The sequence below is a fragment of the Temnothorax curvispinosus genome, unplaced genomic scaffold (assembly GCF_003070985.1).
Source record: "Temnothorax curvispinosus isolate PA1 unplaced genomic scaffold, ASM307098v1 QBEX01000525.1, whole genome shotgun sequence".
In the NCBI taxonomy this organism is placed as follows: Eukaryota; Metazoa; Arthropoda; class Insecta; order Hymenoptera; family Formicidae; genus Temnothorax; species Temnothorax curvispinosus.
In genome coordinates this window covers 530,459-552,311 of record NW_020210305.1, presented here as the reverse complement: position 1 = coordinate 552,311, position 21,853 = coordinate 530,459, and the positions used below count along the sequence as shown (strand labels likewise).

General features: G+C 26.6%; 1 protein-coding gene across 1 annotated transcript; it reads right to left on the bottom strand.

Annotated features, from left to right (window-relative positions):
- Positions 1 to 683: 683 nt before the first annotated feature.
- LOC112454951 (cytochrome P450 4C1-like) lies at positions 684 to 15,796 on the bottom strand. The gene is made up of 20 exons (XM_025016607.1): positions 15,538 to 15,796; positions 14,634 to 14,875; positions 14,011 to 14,120; positions 13,625 to 13,718; positions 12,957 to 13,142; positions 11,506 to 11,599; positions 11,204 to 11,306; positions 10,824 to 10,923; positions 10,636 to 10,742; positions 10,281 to 10,349; positions 9,868 to 10,036; positions 9,249 to 9,428; positions 9,047 to 9,181; positions 4,970 to 5,079; positions 4,601 to 4,694; positions 2,545 to 2,651; positions 2,197 to 2,265; positions 1,760 to 1,928; positions 1,135 to 1,314; positions 684 to 1,064 (listed from the first exon to the last, which is right to left on the bottom strand). The coding sequence occupies exons 2-20, from the start codon at positions 14,785 to 14,787 to the stop codon at positions 904 to 906; spliced, it is 2,391 nt and encodes a 796-aa protein (XP_024872375.1). The 5' UTR covers positions 14,788 to 14,875; positions 15,538 to 15,796; the 3' UTR covers positions 684 to 903.
- Between the last annotated feature and the right edge of the window lie 6,057 nt (positions 15,797 to 21,853).

The window sequence follows — 21,853 nt, the reverse complement described above, 5'->3', positions numbered from 1 at the left end:
TTAAATTAATAGAACAGAAAATTAATACATGTGCAAAGCAACGCGAAATTTTCTTTTATCTGACATCTAACAACAAAATATTAATGCATATTAACCATAGACGTATATTAATAGACTGAATTGCCATTGGAAAGCTGTATGGAAGATCTAAAGGACAGAGATGTGCTTGCTAAGACGCTTTCCTTTTAATTGTGTAGTTGAAAAGAAAAAAAGGTGAAGAAACAAAGAAAACATCCCAGTAAGCACATATATCTCTGTCCTTTACATCTTTCGTACAGCTCTCTAATGGCAATGTTCAGTCTATTATATACCTCTTTGATATATTAATAAAAAGTGAAATTGCAATGAATGATAATTTAAATGTGTATAAATATTTGTGGAATATTATAAAACTTCAAATTTTGTTTCTAGATTCATAAATAAATATTAAAAAATTGAGTTTTTTATAAACTATATCTTTTTTATACACCTTATTTTTATAAAAACATAAAGTTATTATATATACCTTTGTTAACCATTTAAATCAATTGATAAACTAAATGAACATAACAATATATGTTTGTATAAAAATAATAGATTAAAAGTGTCACTTAACGTCAAGATATTTTTAATATTATAAAAATATGAAATTCTTTGGAAACTGTTATATATTAAATCTTTATTTTTAAAATAAAACTTCTTAATAATAGATAATCAATATATTTATAAGTATCATTACAAATTAAATAATGCTGCAGCATTTTTCAACAAAAGTGTAAATACAGTATATACGTAACATTACATAATAATTCCTTAAAGAATTTTTATTTAAAAATTTCTTTATTGATAGGTCTTTTATTGATAAGACAGAGGTGATTGCTTCCTTCTTGCCAAACAAAATTACGTATTAACTTCAGATTGCAATTATTCGATTGGAACAAATCGTACACGAATTGGATGTGTAACACGGCTCACTATATCCATCATGAACCGAAGATCCTTCAAATAATCGATAGGTTCCAGATAAAAGTTATATATCAACGACGCTATTATGGCTTTCAGTTCCAACATGGCAAATCGTTGTCCTATTATTCGTAAATACATTAATTAAAATTTGTTTATATGACAAGAAATTAGTAGATATCTGATTATTACCTATACAATTTCGTGGTCCTGCGCTAAACGGTAAATAAGAATAAGGATGACGATTTTGTATTCTTTCAGGCAAAAATCTATCTGGGTCAAATACATCTGGATTTGGCCAGAAATTGGGATCTCGATGAATGTCGTAGATATGAATCTGCATTACTGCTCCAGAAGGTATCAGATATGACTCTGAAAATATGTAACAAATTATAATTTTTGAAGAATAAAGATTTGAGGAGTACAAAACATATTTAAAAAAATAAAAATATATAAATTGTGTTTTTATATTAAAATGAGTTAATTATCTTGCTAATTAAAATAAATTTATTATGTACTTAAAGGAATAAACACTAATATAAAAATACTTAAAATTGAAAACTTTTGTTTTGTCAATATATTGTTTAAAAATTGTGTCAAAATTAAAAAATTGTGTAGCAAAGCCACAGAAAAAGAGAAAGAGAGAAAGAAGACTAAATAAATTTTGGAAAAAATAATGTATTATAATTATATTTAAAATAATTTATTATAACTTAATAGTATTAGACAATCAGAGTTTATATGCTAATATATTACAACTCTTCTCTCCCATTCTATGATCAAAAAATACATATATAATAGTTTATTAATTACTCACGTATTTTTATATCTTCCGATAAGACTCGCGATATTAAAGGAACGCTGGGATATAATCTTAACGACTCTTTTAGACATCTTTCTAGGTATTGCAAATTGTTTAATGCTGTTATGGTAAGCTTTCCTTTGTTTTCATGCATTACTGTTCTAACTTCACTTCTAACACGCTCCTAAATCATTAAATAAATTGTAAAAAAATTCTTAAATCAAAACCTAATAAAGTATTGATATCTGTTGTATATAAGTACATGCAGTATGTATATATTTTAATTTTATTTAATTATCATTAAAGGCAAGAAGAAAAATTCACATATATTTTTATAATAAATTAATATTCCTAATAATTTGTTTAAAACTTATTTATAGGAAAAATAAAAAATATTAATTAGTTTAATTAATTGCATGTGATAATTTAATAATTTATGAAAAAAGACATACCTGGACATCCTTGTGCTCAGCTAACACTAATATAGCGTACGTCAAACCCATTGCTACGGTATCATGTCCCTGTATTGTATAATAGAAAATATTTTTTTTCTATATTATATACAGGTATGCGTTTCATGTTTTAAATACAATCACGAGAAAATGGATATTTTAAAGAAACCAACAGTTATATTTATTGTTTATAATACACAAATATCAAAATCTTTTTAAAGTATAACTTAAAAAAATTACTTAAAAGTATATAATATTGTATTAATAATCTTTTGTATCTTAATTCTTAGTTTGGATATTGATAATCCTGATTTTTAAAGAATATTAATGAAAAATGCAAACACTTACTTCGAACATGAAGGTATCGACTTCTTCTCTAATGTCAGAATCATTTATCTCGTTATTGCGAGCTGCTGCTATCAGAAGATCCAACATAGCAAGTCGTTTCTTCTTAACTTAAATAAATAGATAAAACGGATTAGGAATTAATTTAGTTTATATATTAAGAGTATTAATTTGAGAACATAGAATATCATAGATATTGAATATTTTATATCTATACATACTTCCTATTATTTCCTCATCGTCTGTTTCTATCATGTCTGTGTCTTGTAAAAACTTTAAGTATCGCCCGCTAGTATTTTCATGATATTGTCTTCTTTCTGCAATAATCTACGGGGCATATATATTTACTATTTATATTATACTGCTATTACATATGTTACTAATATTAAATTTGTCATATGAGTTATATTATATTTATCATAATTTTACTTTACAGTAAAAAGATAATTTTACAATTCTAAATAACAAGATTTTTACTTATAATTTTAAATAACATTTTACTTACTTTTTCGGTAAATCTATGCAATATTTTTAAATTTTTAGCATGCTTTCTACCCATTGGCGTTAGCGCAAATATCACATCAGGATGATACCACGGTCTCATTATCCTGAATATAATTACAGAAAATATATATTGAAGCAATTCTTGTATTATTTGTTTGATGAACCTAAATTTATGTTTATAGACTTTTAGAATTATACATTTCTTTTTAATATTACAATTTTATTTTTTCTTCCTAATACTCAATTAGAATACAATAATGTAATGTGCTATGTATGTCATGTTTGCTGATCTCAATCCATTATTTTATGAAATTTTTAAAAAGATTATTATATTGTATATTTTTTATGTTAAAGTATCGATCAAAATATCAATTGTATGTGTCTGTAGTAGTTTTTATATTTTTAAATAAATTTTTAAACTGCATAAACAAACATAATTATCAACTTCTAACAAACTTTGTCAAATTACGAAAATAACCGATTTTGACAATTCAAATAGGTACTTATAGCAGAAATTAAATATAATGTACAGGAAGAAAATCATACTGCATCACAAACGATGAAGCGACATAACAATGAAAAAAGCACGTATCGGCATTTTTTTAAAAGTAGAATAATGTGAATAATGTATAATGTATTTACCTATAAGTCAAAATATTACCCATCTCGTGGATTGCTTGATGATACCGTTGTTGAAATTCATCCATATTTTGCAAAAAAGTTCCCATTGCAGTTTCTGTAAGCATATTTGTTAAACTTGCATAAATGCTTATAAGCTTAATGTATCGTATTAATTTAATCTTAAAAATTTGAAAATTACAATACAAAGCATCCTTTTACAAGCTTTAAAATCTTCTTTTTTTTTTATAAAAATTTTTGCAAAGATTGAGTATGATTAATAGAAATTATATTAATATTATATAATTATTATGTAATTGTTATTCTGTAACCAATACTCAATCAATTAAATGTTTATGTTGGAACAAATTTTCCTATCTCGTGGATACAGCATTTACCGCATATTGCATTTAATGTATGTTGACTAATAAAGTTCGCCAAATCATTGACATTTGAACTGTTGCTATCTTTCAAAATTTTTGTCATGCGATTTCCTTCTTCTACGAAGACATCAACAAATTGTTTTAATATAGTAAAATGAAATGCAGGCGTTAATATCTTTCGTCTTTTTCGCCATTTGGATCCTGTAACATAAATACAATTTTATATTTCTAAGTGTATTTTATGGTATCATATCCGCCATGTAAACTTTGTTGAAATTTTGTATAACTTAAATTTTTTGCAGTAATATATTAATTAAGCCTGATTTATAAGTATTATTTTTTATATCACATATTTTTTAATGTAGTAATAATAATTGTAGTTGTTTCTGCAAAACAATGATTATATATTTAACCTTATTATAATTTTATACATTATATATAATACATATTTAGATACAGAATTATATATATTATATAAATATTAAAGAACATACAGACAAATGCTGCCTTTTATGTTCCGTATGTTAGGATTGAAAATTTTGTCAAGTTCATACCTTCACTGGTGAGTAAACCAGTTCCCAACCAAGGATTAAGAAAACTGTACAAATAGCCCTTTCCAAGATTTTGCGTTGTACTGCTTAATATTTTCTAAAACCACATACAAGACGAATTTAAATAACATAACTTTCATCAAATAATAAAAGAAAAAAATTGCTCATTGCTCCTTACAGCAAATATTTTGCAATGTTAGTTTTTTAGCAAAAATGATAAAAGCTTCCATTTGTGAACACTGGAAAATATGTATACATATTCTGAAAACAAACTGTGAATAGCTATAAAATTTTGATCACCATTAATAAAGATCACAAATTAATAAGACAAATCGATGAAAGATTGGTTTATTTTAATTATATTTTCTTTACCTCTATATCATCTGGATGATGAACGCTAATAAAAGCAATCGGACCGCACCAAAATGAAAAAATTGGATAATATTTCTTAGAGGCTGAACGTTGAAGATTCCAAAGTTTTTCTAAAGTATAAAATTTAAAAATACTTATAATGTACATTACAATTGCAATGTAAGTACAGTTATATTTGAGATCATGCAGTACAATTGGTGCATTATCAATTAAATTTAATCAAAATTTAGTATTCTATTAATTGTTTTATTAGTGGAATTGATCTATTTAAATACTTTTTATGATTATTTGAGTGATAGGACTCACTGCAAAACTTTTGCAATCTCCACGTTCTAATCATAATATTTATTTTTTGAAATTTAAACACATTAAATATAATAATACTAACAATAAAAAAATTAATTAATAAAGAAAACAATTCTTGTACATATTAGTTCGAAGTATCGCGGTTGCACTGCATAATTCAATTGTCACTTACTACTTATTTTTTTAATAATAATCTTGCTAATTAGCATTTCTCATAAATAAATTAAATGTTTATTATTAAAACAATAATATTAAAAAAATTTTACTTGCCCTGCGAATACACACAAAATTCTAAAGCATTGCCAATAAATGGCAGTCCTGGCTTACATGGAATTTTACTAACAAGTCGTCTAAATCTTCCATGATAAAGAATGTAATATAGTAATATAATAAAGAAACATGATAGTAGTAAGATAATAATCATTATTTCTTGAACAATTAAAACTTTAAATAACTTAAAGTTTTCTTCAAATTTCTTTTGTTCCTTTTTTCACTTGATTGAATGTCCACACGAGATACATATTATAATCAATTATAATGCACTGTAACAAAAAATAACAATTAACACTTTTATATTAATACCAAGAGTGATTATTTGACCAAACTGACGTTTAATATCGTAGTGTTACATTAATCCATTCAACGTTTCAACACTAGTTTTGTGTCCTTATCAAGAGTTTACTAAAACAAAAAAGTCATGTTACATAAAAAATATATATCGCACAAGGAACAAAGAACGTAGAAAGGAAAACAAATACTTGTCCCATATTAAAGATTAGTCGCACATAATTTTTTTTTGCAGTTATAACACTGTCAAATTTCAATGTAAAGGATCCGTAATTTATCCTTAATTAATCGTGCGATGTAGCACCGAAACAATACGTAACCCGAACAAAGACGTGCGAAAAACGTCGTTCCGAGTCGGAAAACGGAGTCTAACTAATTTGTAAATACCAAATTCGCGATTGGGTCACCGAAAGAAAAAAATACATATCTTGATAAGGACACAAAACGAGTGTCAAAACGTCGAATGGATTAATGTAACACTACAATATTAAACGTCAGTTTGGTCAAATAATCACTCTTGTTAATTTTTACTGACAAAGAAAAGAATTTTATAACTTTTATATTACATTAATATTAATAATAGGAAAATTACAATAAATTGCATAAACGACATTTCAAAAGTTCCGTATGTTCATAAAAATCTAAAATAAATAATATTTTATATGTTATATATATAATCTATGGCCAGTATTCAACATAGTCCGTTCTTATTTCAAGACCGTTTTAAGTAAAATTTTAAGATGCTAATACAGTCATACATTTCATTGGTTGGATGGAGTCTAAAGACTGCCTTTGACTTAAGACGAGCTTAAATATAAGATCTAAATGTGAGTACCGATCTATAACTTCAAGAAATAGATATGAATAACTTAATATTTAATGATTATTTTACAATGTTTTTTATATTAGAGCATTTTCATTAATATTTACAACATTTTTATTAATATTTAATTTTAAAAAGTATAAACTTAAAATATGAAATCTAAACAATATAGTAATAATAATTTATTATACAAAAATTATAACGGATTATAAATTATAATTATAATCCGTTTGTATTATAACGATTCACACATTTTTACAACGATCAATAAAATTCGAAACTATTAATTGTTATTAATGCCATTATTTTGCGATTATTAGAAATAATTAAATGTCAGTTGTATATTTGAAGTTACGTCTGTTTTCTTTATTGAATCGATTTATATAAAAAAAGAAGAATACTTTTGCAAAACGTTTTTATAAAAATATAATATTTTAATAAATTACGCTATATGTTATACTAGTATATTGAATATGCACATTGTAACAATCTATGGTCTTTAAAAAAGATTTTATCAAATTTTATTTAATTTTATTAAGTTTTATCTCAAATTTTATTGAAATAAATAAACGGCTTACATATTTATAAAAGTCGTATTATTTGTGGAATTAAAATTGATTAAAAAAAATTATTAATTCTAATTATTGTTACTGTAATTATTAAAATAAATTTTAAATTTCTTTATGACAAATATTGTAATAGCATATAGCACAAATAATAACATAATTTACCTTATTAACAGATCCTTTTCCAAGTTATTTTTACTTTGTATCATTTTTATTTAAATATCTTGTTATTTTCAAAAAAAATCCCACAAATGCTTACATCTTATATGCACTTTTAAATTATTTTCTTGAAATTAATTACAGAAGTGGTAGTTTTGATGATTGTAATTAAGAGAAACTATAATTGATATATGATTATACAATCGATTAACCAAGAAACTCAAACGACCGTTGTTACAGTATTTCTACATCAACGTTTCTGATATATTTTGTAGGCACGAAATAGAATCTTGTGTAAATAACAACTACTCACGTAACATGCATATAAATCTTTGTTCGTGAGTGAAATGCTTTCATATCTTAAATGACTGCTGACTCTGATAACCTTTACTTATTTTTATTTTAATATCGAGGATCCTCATACTACTTTATTTAAATGAGTAAAATGCGCAACAAAGAAGATAAATATATTTATAAACTGACATAAAGGCAAAAATATTTGCCTTAAATTATCAATTGCGGTAAAAATGTAAGTAAATAACTATAATATAGAAAGAACCGTACCTCATTTATTTGAGTATGTTATACTCAGGACACAATTAAATATAGTATTTATATATACATATATAACATGTATTTACTCACACCAATATTATCAGATCATGTAACACGCACATATATTGATTTCTTATTACACATAATGAATTTTCACAACATATTGTTGTGCCGCTCCGGGCACGGAGATTCGTCAATCCGCAATGAAGGGTCACAAGAAATCATAACCACAATTATTTTAGTCGAGAAATTTAATAAACGCTTTTAATTCGAATCGTACAACGAGTTTTAAATCTTCGCGCAGACTGACCGCTGTTAACTTTCTACGCGTTTCTTCTGAAGACTGCCCACTCCTCGTACGTCCTCTCTTCCGTATTAATTGGCAGGCTCGACATATTGTCGCTGTTTCAGGGTCGAATTGTTTCAGGGTTATTCCTTGATCAGCGTTTTTCGTATTGTAACTGGTTGGCACCGATCGGATTTTGGGTATTGATCATGCAACTGCGTGTTGTGCTGACTCGTCTTATTTGTTATTTCGTTATTACTAAATTTCGCTCGCTATTTATTGTTACATCTGTTATTACTACTTGCAATCGCTTACAACATCTTAATTGAATAATCGGGTCATCACTCATTAGGTAATCAGATCGCCACAACTTTGTTATCGAGAATCCTTAATTATCCACTCATTAAAATAGATGCATATGCGATATGATCACGCTAAAGATTATATGTTAAAGTTTATTATTTTGGTTATAATGTAAGATTTTAATTCTAAAATAAATATTTATATAAACTGTTTATGCAAAATGCACATATTTTTAAATAAATTAAATTTTTGTTTATAAAATCAAATTTATATTTAATAATTTGATACACATTTCTAAATATAGTAATATCTAAATATTATTAAGAAGAAATGTAACGATCATACATCAACATAGTAAATATAGAGTATATAAAAGTATATAACTATGTATAACAAGAACATAACAACCCTGTGACCAATTCTTACCCAAAAATTGTTGTTTATTTCTACTTATTAAACTATATTGCTTTAGATGAATTAGACGGCACGATCGATTGGCACAAATCGTGTACGGATCGGTTGTGTAACACGGGTTACCAAATCTGACATAAACCGAAGATCCTTCAAATAATCGACGGGTTCTAGATAAAAGTTGTGTATCAACGACGCTATTATAGCTTTCAGTTCCAACATGGCATATCGTTGTCCTATTATTCGTAAATACATTAATTAAAATTTGTTTATATAACAAGAAATTAGTATCTAACATATTACCTATACAATTGCGTGGTCCTGCGCTAAACGGTAAATAAGAATAGGGATGACGTTTTTGGATTCTTTCAGGTAAAAATCTATCTGGGTCGAATACATTTGGATTTGGCCAGAAATTGGGATCTCTATGTATATCGTAGATATTTATGTGCATTACTGATCCAGTAGGTATCAAATATGATTCTGAAAATAGCATGTAACATAATATAATTTTTAAACAATATATTAGTGAAAAATACACATATATGCAAATACTTATATTATGTAAATTATTTTACTTGGGGTATAATTTTTTTACCATATAAGTTAATGATTTTATGAATTGAAAAATTCATTACACATAAACCAACTGTATAAAAATGTTTAGAATTGACAAGTTCTATTTTGACAACATTATGTATTTGAAATTGGAAATATTATGTAATATAGGAAACAAAGAGAGAAAGAAAAAGAGAGAAAGAGAAAAAACTTATAGATAGTTATTATAAAAAATTTTGTATAAATTGATATTAAAATATCAGACAATCAAGGTTTATATATTGTACTTCGGCGTATAACACTTTTTTCACAATTCTTTGGCTGAAATACATATGATATATAATAGTTTATTATAATTACTCACCTGTTTTTACGTCTTCTGATAAGACTCGCGATATGAAAGGAACACTAGGATATAATCTCAATGATTCTTTCAAACATCTTTCCAAGTATGGCATATTATTTAATGCTGACATGGTAAGTTTTCCATCATTTGCTTGTATGACTGCACTAACTTCATTTCTTGCACATTCCTATCAGGAAACAAAGTTTTGTATATTTGATGACTTATGTTTCTTTAATTATTAATTGAAAATGTGGCAGTACTTATTATTTTATATATAATTTTTTTGAGCTGTAAATAAAAACAAAAAAATATTTATGTACTTTCTAAATCAATGTTTCTAACGTTTGTTTCAAAATTATTTCTTATAAATAAAAAATTAACAGAATTAATTGATTGTGTTACTGGTTGAATAAATTTATTATTAAAAATACCTGGACATCTTTGTGTTCAGCTAGCAATAATATTGCAAAAGTCAGACCCATTGCTGTAGTATCGTGCCCCTGCAATAGAAAAACTTTTTAAAATTTATTTCTGCATTATATGCAAACTACATATAATTCAATAAGAAAAACATTAAAAATATTTTTATGTTTAATCGGTTTTTCTTTTTGCCCTTACTTTATATATGCTTTAATATTATTTTTGATCACAAAAATATAATATTTAAGTTATGATTTAATATGTATGATTTACTATTCGTTAGTTTACCAACAAGTTGGGACAACCGACTCTTAGATTTGCAGTATATTAATTTCTTTAGCATATCAATGAAATATCAACGCTTACTTCGAACATGAAGGTATCGACTTCTTCTCTGATGTCTAAATCATTCATTTCGTTATTAGCAGCTTCCAACAGCATAAGATCCAACATAGCGAGCCGCTTTTTCTTAACTTAAGTAAATAAAATAGTTTGAACATTAATTCGATATATGGATTCGATAAATGGATTTTAGATATACTGTGCATACATACTTCCTATCACCTCCTTATCGTCTTCTACATTATCTTTAAAATGTTTCGTCAAGTATTGTCCGTCAGTGCTTTCATGATATTGTTTTCTTTCCGCAATAACCTACAAAAACAACATACCTATAGGTACATATATCTTTAATATTTATATTATCATGTTGCTAAAACCCATTGTTAATATATTAAATTACACAGAAAAATTTTATTTAAATTTAACGTACTCTCTAAATCTGAATCAGTGAAAAGTCACTGATTCAGATTAGTAGAGTAACTTTTTTTTTAAAGATTTTGTCATACGGTTTCCTTCTTCAATCAGAATCTCAACAAATTGTTTTAATTTAAGAAAAGTTCTCACAAATTTATGTAACACAATTTTTACTCACTTTTTCGGTGAAACCATGCAATATTTTTAGATTTTTGGCTTGCTTTCTACCCATTGACGTTAATGCAAATATCATATCGGGATTTAACCACGGTCTCATTGTTCTGTGTGTTATTATACCACATTATATTTTAATATAATTGTCCTTTATAAGAAATGTGAATTTAGATGTTATATAATTTTTAGCTTTGTAAGTTATATAATTTTTTGTGTATATCAATTACAACAGCTTTCTAAATTAATATTAAAAATAGCTATAATTATATAATGTATCCGATCAGAATTGCTACCTATGTAATTTACCTATAAATTATGATATTTCCCATTTCGTGGACTGCCTCGCGATATTGCTGTTGAAATTCGCCCATATCTTGCAAAGAAGTACCCATAGCGGTTTCTGCAAATACATTTACTAACGTAAGTAACTTATACTTGGTTAATTCTGCTATTTTAACAGATTTTAATAAATTACATAAAAAATAATTTTTCTTGTATAAGTTTAAGGTTAGATATATACATAGTTTATAATGAATAAAAATTAAGTGTGCAAATAGAAACTTGCACATTACTTCCTCATAGTTTTTAAGTGGGCAAGTAGAAACTTGCACATTGCTTCCTCATAGTTTTTAAGTGTGCAAATTATAAATTTGAACATTATTTCCTCACAATTTTCAAATATGCAAATTATAAATTGGGACGTTGCTTAATCAACATTTTATTTCGCTCATAAAGCTTCCTCTTATGAGGAAGTCTTTTTTTTATGCATAATTATTAGTAAATATTTATTAATTTGGCTTCCTCATACAGGAAGCTTTATGAGCGAAATAAAATGTTGATTAAGGAACGTGCAAATTTATAATTTGCATACTTGAAAATTGTGAGGAAGTAATGTTCAAACTTATAATTTGCACATTTAAAACCATGAGGAAGCAATGTGCAAGTTTCTATTCTACTTGCCCACTTAAAGACTATGGGGAAGCAATGTGCAAGTTTCTACTTGCGCACTGCGGATATTTCTTAATTGTTCTATTTTTTTATTTATACATTAATTTTTTATTTCTACCTTAAAATAATTTTTTAAATACTTATATAAAAATTATTGGCAAATTTTCTAATTCTATTATATTCTTCAGTGTTTTCTACACCTATTTCATATAGAATTCTTTAAAATTTGGTTGATTAGTTCTTGAAATACAGACGTTTGAAATTTCTAGGAATCCGTGCAAATAGGAGCCTTATAAAACTGGGTCTAATCAACCAAATCTTACAAAATTATATATGAAATAGGGGTTTAAAAGACTGAAGAATGTAATAGAATTAAAAATAGACCGATATCTCAAATATTGAGAAAGCTACAGCGTAAAACACACTTTTATGAAAAAAGAAAATTCCTTAAAATCCATACCGGTCAACGGATTTTTAAAAAATTAGAGGAGAACATATTTCCTATGACACTCTATTTGTGTGCAAAATTTCAACTCGGTATCTAAAAAATTGCAGAAGTAGATGCATGTACAAAAAAATCCGTACACATACATACTTCCGGACATATTCTACTAATGTGATTTCTCGACATTTTGGAACATTCTAAACCTTATTTCCATCAAAATCTCGAAAAAAACTTTTTCCACCATCACAAAGCTTCCTCTATGAGGAAGCAATTGTTAAATAATGTACAAACCAATGTTTACTTGATAGAAAATCTGTGCTAAGACGAAGCCTGTTTCATAAATTATATATGTATATAAATTTACCACATATTGCATTCAATGTATGATGACTGACAAAGAGCATTAAGTCATCAATAGTCGATTCTTTTCTATCTTTCAAAGATTTCGTCATACGGTTTCCTTCTTCAATCAGAATCTCAACAAATTGTTTTAATATATTAAAATGAAACGCAGGTGTTAGTATCTTTCGTCTTCTGTGCCATTTGTTCCCTGCAACAAAAATAAAATAACTGAACTACTAATTTGTAATATCAAAATTTGCTTCAAAAACTTTGCCCAGTTCTGTATTGTTTACTTAACTTAATACAACAGAGATAGCGTATCAATTAACTGCGATTAAAAATTATACCTTATTTGTATCACGTATTTTTAAAAACTTAATATTTACATATATTTGCTTCTTTATTTAGAAATAATGATATTTAATTTGTTCGTTCTTTAATTCTTATTTTATTTAAGATTAAGTTTTATATTTTACATTACTATCTAGTAATAATTTTGATATTTTGCATTTATTTATAAATATTAATAATATTAAATACATTATATTTTTGTTATATTTTTTATTAATAATAACATTTTAACACAAAGCATTCAAAGCTGTACATAGCCTTTTATATAAACTTCATTTCCAACTATCTATAGAATTCTAGACGTTAGAATTAAGAATTTTGTTAAATTCTTTGCAATACCTTCGCTAGTAAGTAATCCAGTTCCTAACCAAGGATATAAAGTAGTATATATATAGCCTTTTGAAAGATGTTCCTTTGGACTGCTTAGTATTTTCTAAAATCAGTACCGAGATTAAATTAAATAATGATATTTTTTTACTAATAGTGAAATGGAAAAATTTGAATATAATAGGTTTGTATGAACTTGCGGTAAAAATATCACAAAATTATGTTTGAGCAAGCACTATGAAATTGTTATTGTTCGTAAAACAATCTCTCGTTTATAGATCTGACAATAACCTGCATTGTGCTATGAATATCCGTGAAACTTATCTTTGAAATGTTATATGATAAATTGACAAAATAAATTAATCAAAGATTAACTTATCTTTTAATATTTCTTTTACCTCTAAATCATCTGGATGATGAACGCTGACAAAAGCAATCGGACCGCACCAAAGTTTATAAATTGGATAATAACTTTTACAAAGTGTACGCTGAAGCTTCCAAAGACTCTCTAAAATGTAAGAAATATAAAAATTAAAATTATTAAATGAAATAAATTCAATGTATTTAATGATATTATTTTCGTTTAATTATTTTTGCGTGCGTTGTTAATCAAAACTAAATAATTTCATTTTATATATTGTATATATTTTGTTACATATTTTTAAGAGGATTGATCTATTTAAATGCATCTTTCAAGATTACTTCAATTGAAAGACATAGTAAAATCTCAATCTCTGCGCTCTAATCTAAAGTTAACTATTTGGTATTTAAATATATTGAATAGAGAATATTAATTAAAAATTGAAATTAATATATAAATACTGTTACATGAAAATAAAAAATCTATTTAATTAATAATCATAAATGCTCCTAACATATATTCTTCACATCATGTTTTCAGCCAAACATGACACTATCCAATTGCAACATTTATTTATTAATAAACTTGTTAATAAATATTTCTTATAAACGAAGCAAATGCTAATTATTAAAATAAAAAACTTCAAAAAGTTTTACTTGCCTTGTGAACACAGCCATAAATCTATAGTATGGCCGAGCACTGGAAGTGCCGGCATACTTGGTATTTTATTAATTAAACGCACGAATTTTATATAATGAATAAAGTAATATAGTAATAGAGTAAAAGCACATAAGAGAAGTAAAGTGATAATCATTGTTGACGATTTAAAAGTCTTTAACTTTGTTTTGTCTCTTCTTTCAGTTTTTATCAACACTAATTATGTATAATCGTTGTGTAATATGCTGAAATAAGATTATTTTATCAGTATCAACAACAACAAAAACGAGTTACATAAAGAGTTACATAAAGAGTTAGATAAAATTATATATTATTTTTTTAAACTGCTTATTTATAACTTATATTTATTATGCAACTTTATATATATATACAAACACTGAGAACAAAATTGGTTGTAGGGACTAAATTTGTATGTGTTGATCTAATGGTTGATTCAACAATTATTAAGTTGCACTAAAAAAGGTATAGTTTATTAATATCAACCATCAACATTTTTAAATCAAAAATTAGTTAATTCAACTAATGTTTAGTTGAACGTATCGGACTAAATATTTTAGTTGACTGAAACACATTTTGCGTTTTTCAACAATTTTTTTCCTCAGTGTGTATACTTATATATATATTATATATATGATGTTACATACCATATATTTATACTCCAAAAAAATTTTGTCTAAAAAATTTTATTAAAATAAATAAGCATCGTACAGTTTCTAAAATTTATGTTTTATACGAGAAACACTTATATCTATAAAACATATAATTTGCGAAACTTGGTCTACGCTTATTAAATTAAATCATAATTTAAAAAAGTTTATACTAAATATTTTTTCTTTAACGACATGCTCATACTCTAATACAATAAAGTATAAGAAATGTAACCTACCTTACACAAAATATTTCCAAGTTAGTATTATGGATAATTTTATTTTAACACTTTTGTATTTATAAACACTTATATCACACATCAACTTTTAAAATCCAATTTTATAGATAATTTTAATTAACACTGTACTCGTACTATAACTAAACTCGTACTAAAATTTGTAAAATTTGTAAAATTATATAATTATAACTGAAGAAACTTTATAACACAACTTCTACCAGCGATAATAACAGTATCGCTGCTATTACATCTTTGACCTAAACATACAAGGTAATGTCTTATAAATTCAACGCGACTGGAGTGATTATGACGTAATGTCTGAGTAGATTCTTGCTCACGAATGAGATATCTCCACGTCACTTTGTCGGGGTGGGAGAGAAATAAAAATATAGCACAAATGCTATATATGCCTTTGCCTTTCGTACAGAGTGTCCATGCGAAGGCTCAGCGTCGCACGCATTATAGCGTCACACATAGCCGTTGTTATTTATAGAGCGCTCAATGCCTCGTCGCGCGCACAGCGATTGTAAATGCTGGACTGTCTCGTCACGGCAAATTACGTGAACGCATGCTGATTCGCAGATTTTTATTAATTAATTTCTTATTATTTATTGCTATAGTCACACCATGCAGAATTTTCCTATTCAGTTTGATCCAAAATTTACCTTCACACTTCAGCTTTGTCAAAAATTATCGGACACTATATAGGTGTCTTACATCATACGCTGTGATACGCTTAGTCATACTATTAGGTAATCTTACTACAATGTAATAGTATTAGTAAGAAATATCTCAAGGGTACAACGTTCAGCATTTAATGAATTCATGAAGATAAACCAGTACTAAAGTTTAATCAATATCTAAGGTTTTAATTAATTCAGCGATAACTACTAATCATTGGTTTTTGTTCAAGCAAGTTTTTCCTCACGCAAACTTTTATTTATGCAAGTTTTTACTCAGAAATAAAATATTTCCACATTTGTTAAGAAATTATATGTAGGTACCTTGTATATTCCCATTTGAATACAATATTCACGTACGCAATATAATGTATATTTTATAATGTGTATATTTAATACACAATTATAATACGCGTAACAATTTTTCTATATGATTGTTTTGCCTTTTACGCTCTACAAGGTCATATTCACTTTAAATGGTAGAATGCGTTTTGGTGACTGATTCAATACTCATATGCATAATGATTTTTTTTCGTAAATTTTTTATTTGTCTTATATAATGTCCATTGAACCTATATTTGCTATTAAATGCTTGTATTTATATATCAGCCACGGGAACAAATCTTACACGAAACGAATGAATAGGACGAATCATTAAATCACTTGTATTCGGAGCTTTGTTAAATAAACGACAGGCTCCAAATAGAAATTGTGTACCAAACGGACTATTATAGCATTCATATCTAGTAAAGCAAATCGTTGATCTACAATTTGATATGTATCACTATCTGCTTGTGAAGAATATAAAAAAAGATACAGCTTACCGTTGCAGTTATGTGGTCCAGCACTGAATGGTAAATACAAGTAAAGATAACGATTTTGGATTTTCTCAAGCAAAAATCTATCTAGATCAAATATCTCAGGATTTGGCAAAAAAATTGAGATCTCTATAGACTCCGTAAATATTAGGGTGCAGAATTATTTCAGTAGGTATTAAATATGATTCTCAAAAATACATCAAAAAACGAAATGCGATTTACAAATAATATTTGAAAGCTTTATTAAAATTTGAAAAATATATATTTATTTGATTCAACACGGAATATGTAGGTATAATTTGCATAAAATAAAAGTTGATAGGATAATTGTAGTTTATTGGAAGTGTTATAAATTTAAATAAAGTTGCATTATACTAATGTACAATTATAAACTTAAACAGTTAAGTTTGGAAATATTACTTAAAAAATTTGTCTTATTTATTGAAACAAGATGAGTATAATTTATAGAATGAAGGAAGTTTTACGTATAGCTATATGTAGTATAATTTTGTTTTCTTGATTAAACAGTGTAAAGCTAGTCTTAGAAATTATTCATAAACAACATGTTATCAGTTAACATGTTGGACAGAAAAAGCGTAAAAATCGCAATTTTGTCCCATTTTTATACTTGATATTGTTTAAATAAATTATTAAAAAATTGAAAAAAATATATTAACAGAAAAAACTTAAAAAATCATAATTGCAATTCTCGATGTCATAGAAGTGTACCATAAAAATTTCATTCATTTTTACTGTACAAGAGCAGAGATACATATTATGATATTTACATGGAAAGTATACCTATATACATACAAATTCTGTAACTTTTAAAGCAAATATCTCAGAAAGGGGTCAGACAATCGATCGCAAATTTAACACAGGTTTTTGGAATATATAAGTGCACAATCTCTGTAAATTTCAGCTTCATCCCTCTATTTTGACATAAGCGATATACATCCTTAAAAAACATCTTGTCTTATAAATATTTATAATTTACATATAACATTTGATGACTTATTTTGTAATGTGATTAAAAATAAAAATATCAAAAAATTAATCAGTTACATACCTAATTGTACATCTTCCGAAATAATTTGAGATAAAAAAGACACTGGGATATATATAAACATAAAACTTTTTTTATACATTGTTTTAAATGTAGTAGTGACTTCATAAAAGTTTCTGTTGACTATGTTATACATAATAGTATCGATTTCTTTCCTGACACGACCGTGTATTGCCAAAAGAGGGCACATATTATTACTCTGCTTTACATTCACAAAAAAAAACAGGTTCTTATGAGTTCTATATTTATCTTAAGGACATTTCGATGCACTTGTTCCAAATACAGGTATGTAAATGATACATTTAAAATACAAGTTTAATTTATACAGGGTGAGGCAATAACTATTACCATCTTAAATATATTCGAATCTATAAGGCCTAGAGAAAAATTAGTGTAACCAAAATTGTACGGTACGAAGGGGGCTATCATATAGCGATATAGTATATTGTACAACTAGTGGAAAAAGTGGTCGATTTTGAATGCGACCATCACACTCATTTGGGCTCGACCACTCTTCCCACGAGTTGCTTATACTATTTTTCCTAACAAGAGCGTGAAACAGGCCGCTTTTCGCGCTTGTTTTACAATTTTATTTCTCCACTAGTTGAGAAATGGCTCCATGTTTCGCTTACGTTATCATTGCGAAATGGATCATTTTGCTCACTCAAAACAAGCGCGAAAAGCGGCCCATTTCACGCTCGCGTTAGGAAAAATAGTATGAACAACTCGTAGGAAGAGTGGTCGAGGCCAAATGAGGGTGATGGTCGCACTCGCTTCGCTCGTGCGACTAACTTCACACTCATTCAGAATCGACCACTTTCTCCACTAGTTGCACAATATACTATTTGTCTAGGTGGAGGCGCTTCGGAGATATTAAGGTCATCTTAATTTTTTTTAATTGATTCGGTACATTTTTTTCCATAATATGATAGAGAAGCTGAAAACAAGTTCAGAACTCATGACACAAGAACATTGAACAAGATTTAAAGTGAAGAAAAAACGATTAAAAAATACATTTTTGTATTAAATAAAATTTTCGTTTAAAACCTAAAAGCTAAAAAAAAACTACGCTAATTTTCTTGAGCATACACTTAAAAATATGTATGCATTTTCTATATACTAAATTAAAAAATGCATTATGTAGAAACACATGCATACACACGCAAGCAACAATAAAATAAATAATTATTTTAATAAATAACTTGTTAAATTAATGGAATTAATTAAAGTTATTTTTTTCTCCTAATCAACGGTTATTTAACAAATAGTACCTGATTGTCTTTGTGCTCAGCCAATAGTGATAAGAGAAAGCATGTATCCATCGCTGTAGTATCATGACTGTGTAATAACATGCATGCAGTAATATACATCTGAATGTAAATAATAATGTTTAAAAACAAATTTTTTTTAATTACAAATACGTACCTCAAACATAGAAGTATCGACTTCTTCTTTGATATCTTAATCAGTCAAAAGACTCTCGAGATGTCACACTATTAGAAAATCCAACAATTGCAAGCCGTTTTTTCATACTACAACGAAGCATCGTCAGTATCTTAATAATCCAATTCTTCTGTGGCGTTTTTATTATATATAACATTGACTATATATTTAGAATGCAAACTATATTACCGTTAAAAAATTGTAAAAACATAATTTGATATTAACCGGTTCACTGGTAACGCGAAATCAACGTTTTGTGCCAAAACTGGTAAGACCTAATTCTTCAGATTTGTAATCAGCGACCCAAAAAGCATAGGTGTACCAAGTTATATTCAAATCCGTTAAAAATTGGAAGAAATATTCATGGTGCGCATATATGCCATTACCAGTTGCGGCACTTTTATTTACCGCGCATAATATGCGTCATTAGTGTCATTACCAGTGAACTGGTTAATAGATCAAATGTAAAAGTATAGCTTTTGATTACGTTAAATACTTCCAATCGTTTCTGCATCACCTGTCTCTGTCATTATGTTATTACCTTAAAACCTTTTAAATATTGACCTTTGGTACATACAAAAAAAAGTTTCCTTTCCGCACTTTTAATTAATTTTTAATTAGCATAAATTATTTTAAGTTTATATATTTGCTTTATTGCGCAATCCGGCAAGGCCTCTCAATCGTTACTTCATAAAGATATTAATGTATTAACGATTAACGTATTAACGAATAAAGAATTTATTTTTTAATGTTTTCAATATTTTTACCGTAAAGAATTGCATGCATTTATATAAAGCTAATTAATACTAAGTTATTAATATAATTAAAGCTTTGTAAATTGACAGACAGAAATAAAATTTATTATAAGAAGAAAAAATCTATGTAACGTACATAATCTATGTTACGTAAGTTCGAACACTTACGTATTCAGATTACTTGCATAACTTGCTGTGACAAGGTTTAGAATGTATTCGCATATACACTAATATTCTCTTTACATACTCATTATATAGATGTCGTTATACATGAAGTTATACACGAGTTTATTGTTTAAAGTAATATGTAATTTAATTACAAAGTTTCGTATAATTATTTGTCCTATCAAGATATATATATTTTATAATATATATTATTATATATTAATTAGAACAGTATATAATAATAAAGTACTACATGTAAGTTACAGATATTATATTTTGTTATTTTCGCATTCTTTACTTTGCATCCATTGAAATGACTCGTGCTGAACCAAGGAAATAAAATATTATAAATTATACTCTTATTGAATCATACTCTTGGGCTTCGTGTTGCTTAATATTATTTGAATTACAGACGATATTGACAATAAGTTAAATATCATTTAATTTAAGCTAATAAAGATAATTAATTAATTTATGCTCAGACATTTCTAAGTAAACTAAATGATTTTTATAAGTGTTTTTTTTTTTTTTGTGAAATGTAAATAAACAAGAAATTTCTCAATCGTCAATAAATAATGGATATAAAATTGGATTTCTTTTATGTTTTATTACCTCCATATTATTCGGATGACATCAGATGGATACAAAGGTCGTAAAAAATATCCAAATTTTTAAAATTGCTAAGTATTAGTCACAGACCGGTATTCATAGTCAGATCTTATGTTTAAAATCGTCTTAAGTCTGATCATGGGCAGTCTTAAAACTCCAGCCAATAAAATGACTATATTAGCATCTTAAGACATTACGTAAGACGGTCTTTAAATAAGATCCGACTATGAATACCGGCCACAGTAATCAGAAACCATAACTTATTTTTAATGAAATTCTAATAACTTATAATTAAGTTTCAAGTTCATATCTATCTTTGTCTTTATGAAGAATAACAATTAATATAGGTTATTATTATAAGACTATTAAAACCGCTACAGTTTTACATGAGATATGAGACATTAATATGGATTAGTAAAGAAGCGGGGTATTTTAATAAATTCCACAATATTTTTACTGTAAACATACAAATAATCTTCTTGTTGTATTACTAATATTACGTGAAAAGTTTAATATTGAATCCATTCTTGCAACACTATTCTTTATGACAGTTAACTGTTTTATTGTTCACATACTACACGCATTAGGTATATACAAATATTGATTGCTTAACCACATACCTGTTTCTTGTTATAGAATACGTATTGTTAAACTTTTTACAAAAATGTATATACAATATATATAAACGAAAAATATCAATACAAAGTTGCAACTTTTATCTTATGTTTTATATATATAATAATTGATTTTTTTGTTACATGATAATCCATAATTGCAATT

What these genes read in the sequence shown, in the direction of transcription:
- LOC112454951 (XM_025016607.1), bottom strand. Translation starts at nt 14,787, where the DNA reads ATGATTATCACTTTACTTCTCTTATGTGCTTTTACTCTATTACTATAT. An exon ending in ATCATCCAGATGATATAGAG is followed by an intron (nt 4,695 to 4,969) that starts GTAAAGAAAATA and finishes ATGTGGTTTTAG; the next exon opens with AAAATATTAAGCAGTACAAC. An exon ending in AGGACCACGAAATTGTATAG is followed by an intron (nt 1,065 to 1,134) that starts GTAATAATCAGA and finishes TACGAATAATAG; the next exon opens with GACAACGATTTGCCATGTTG.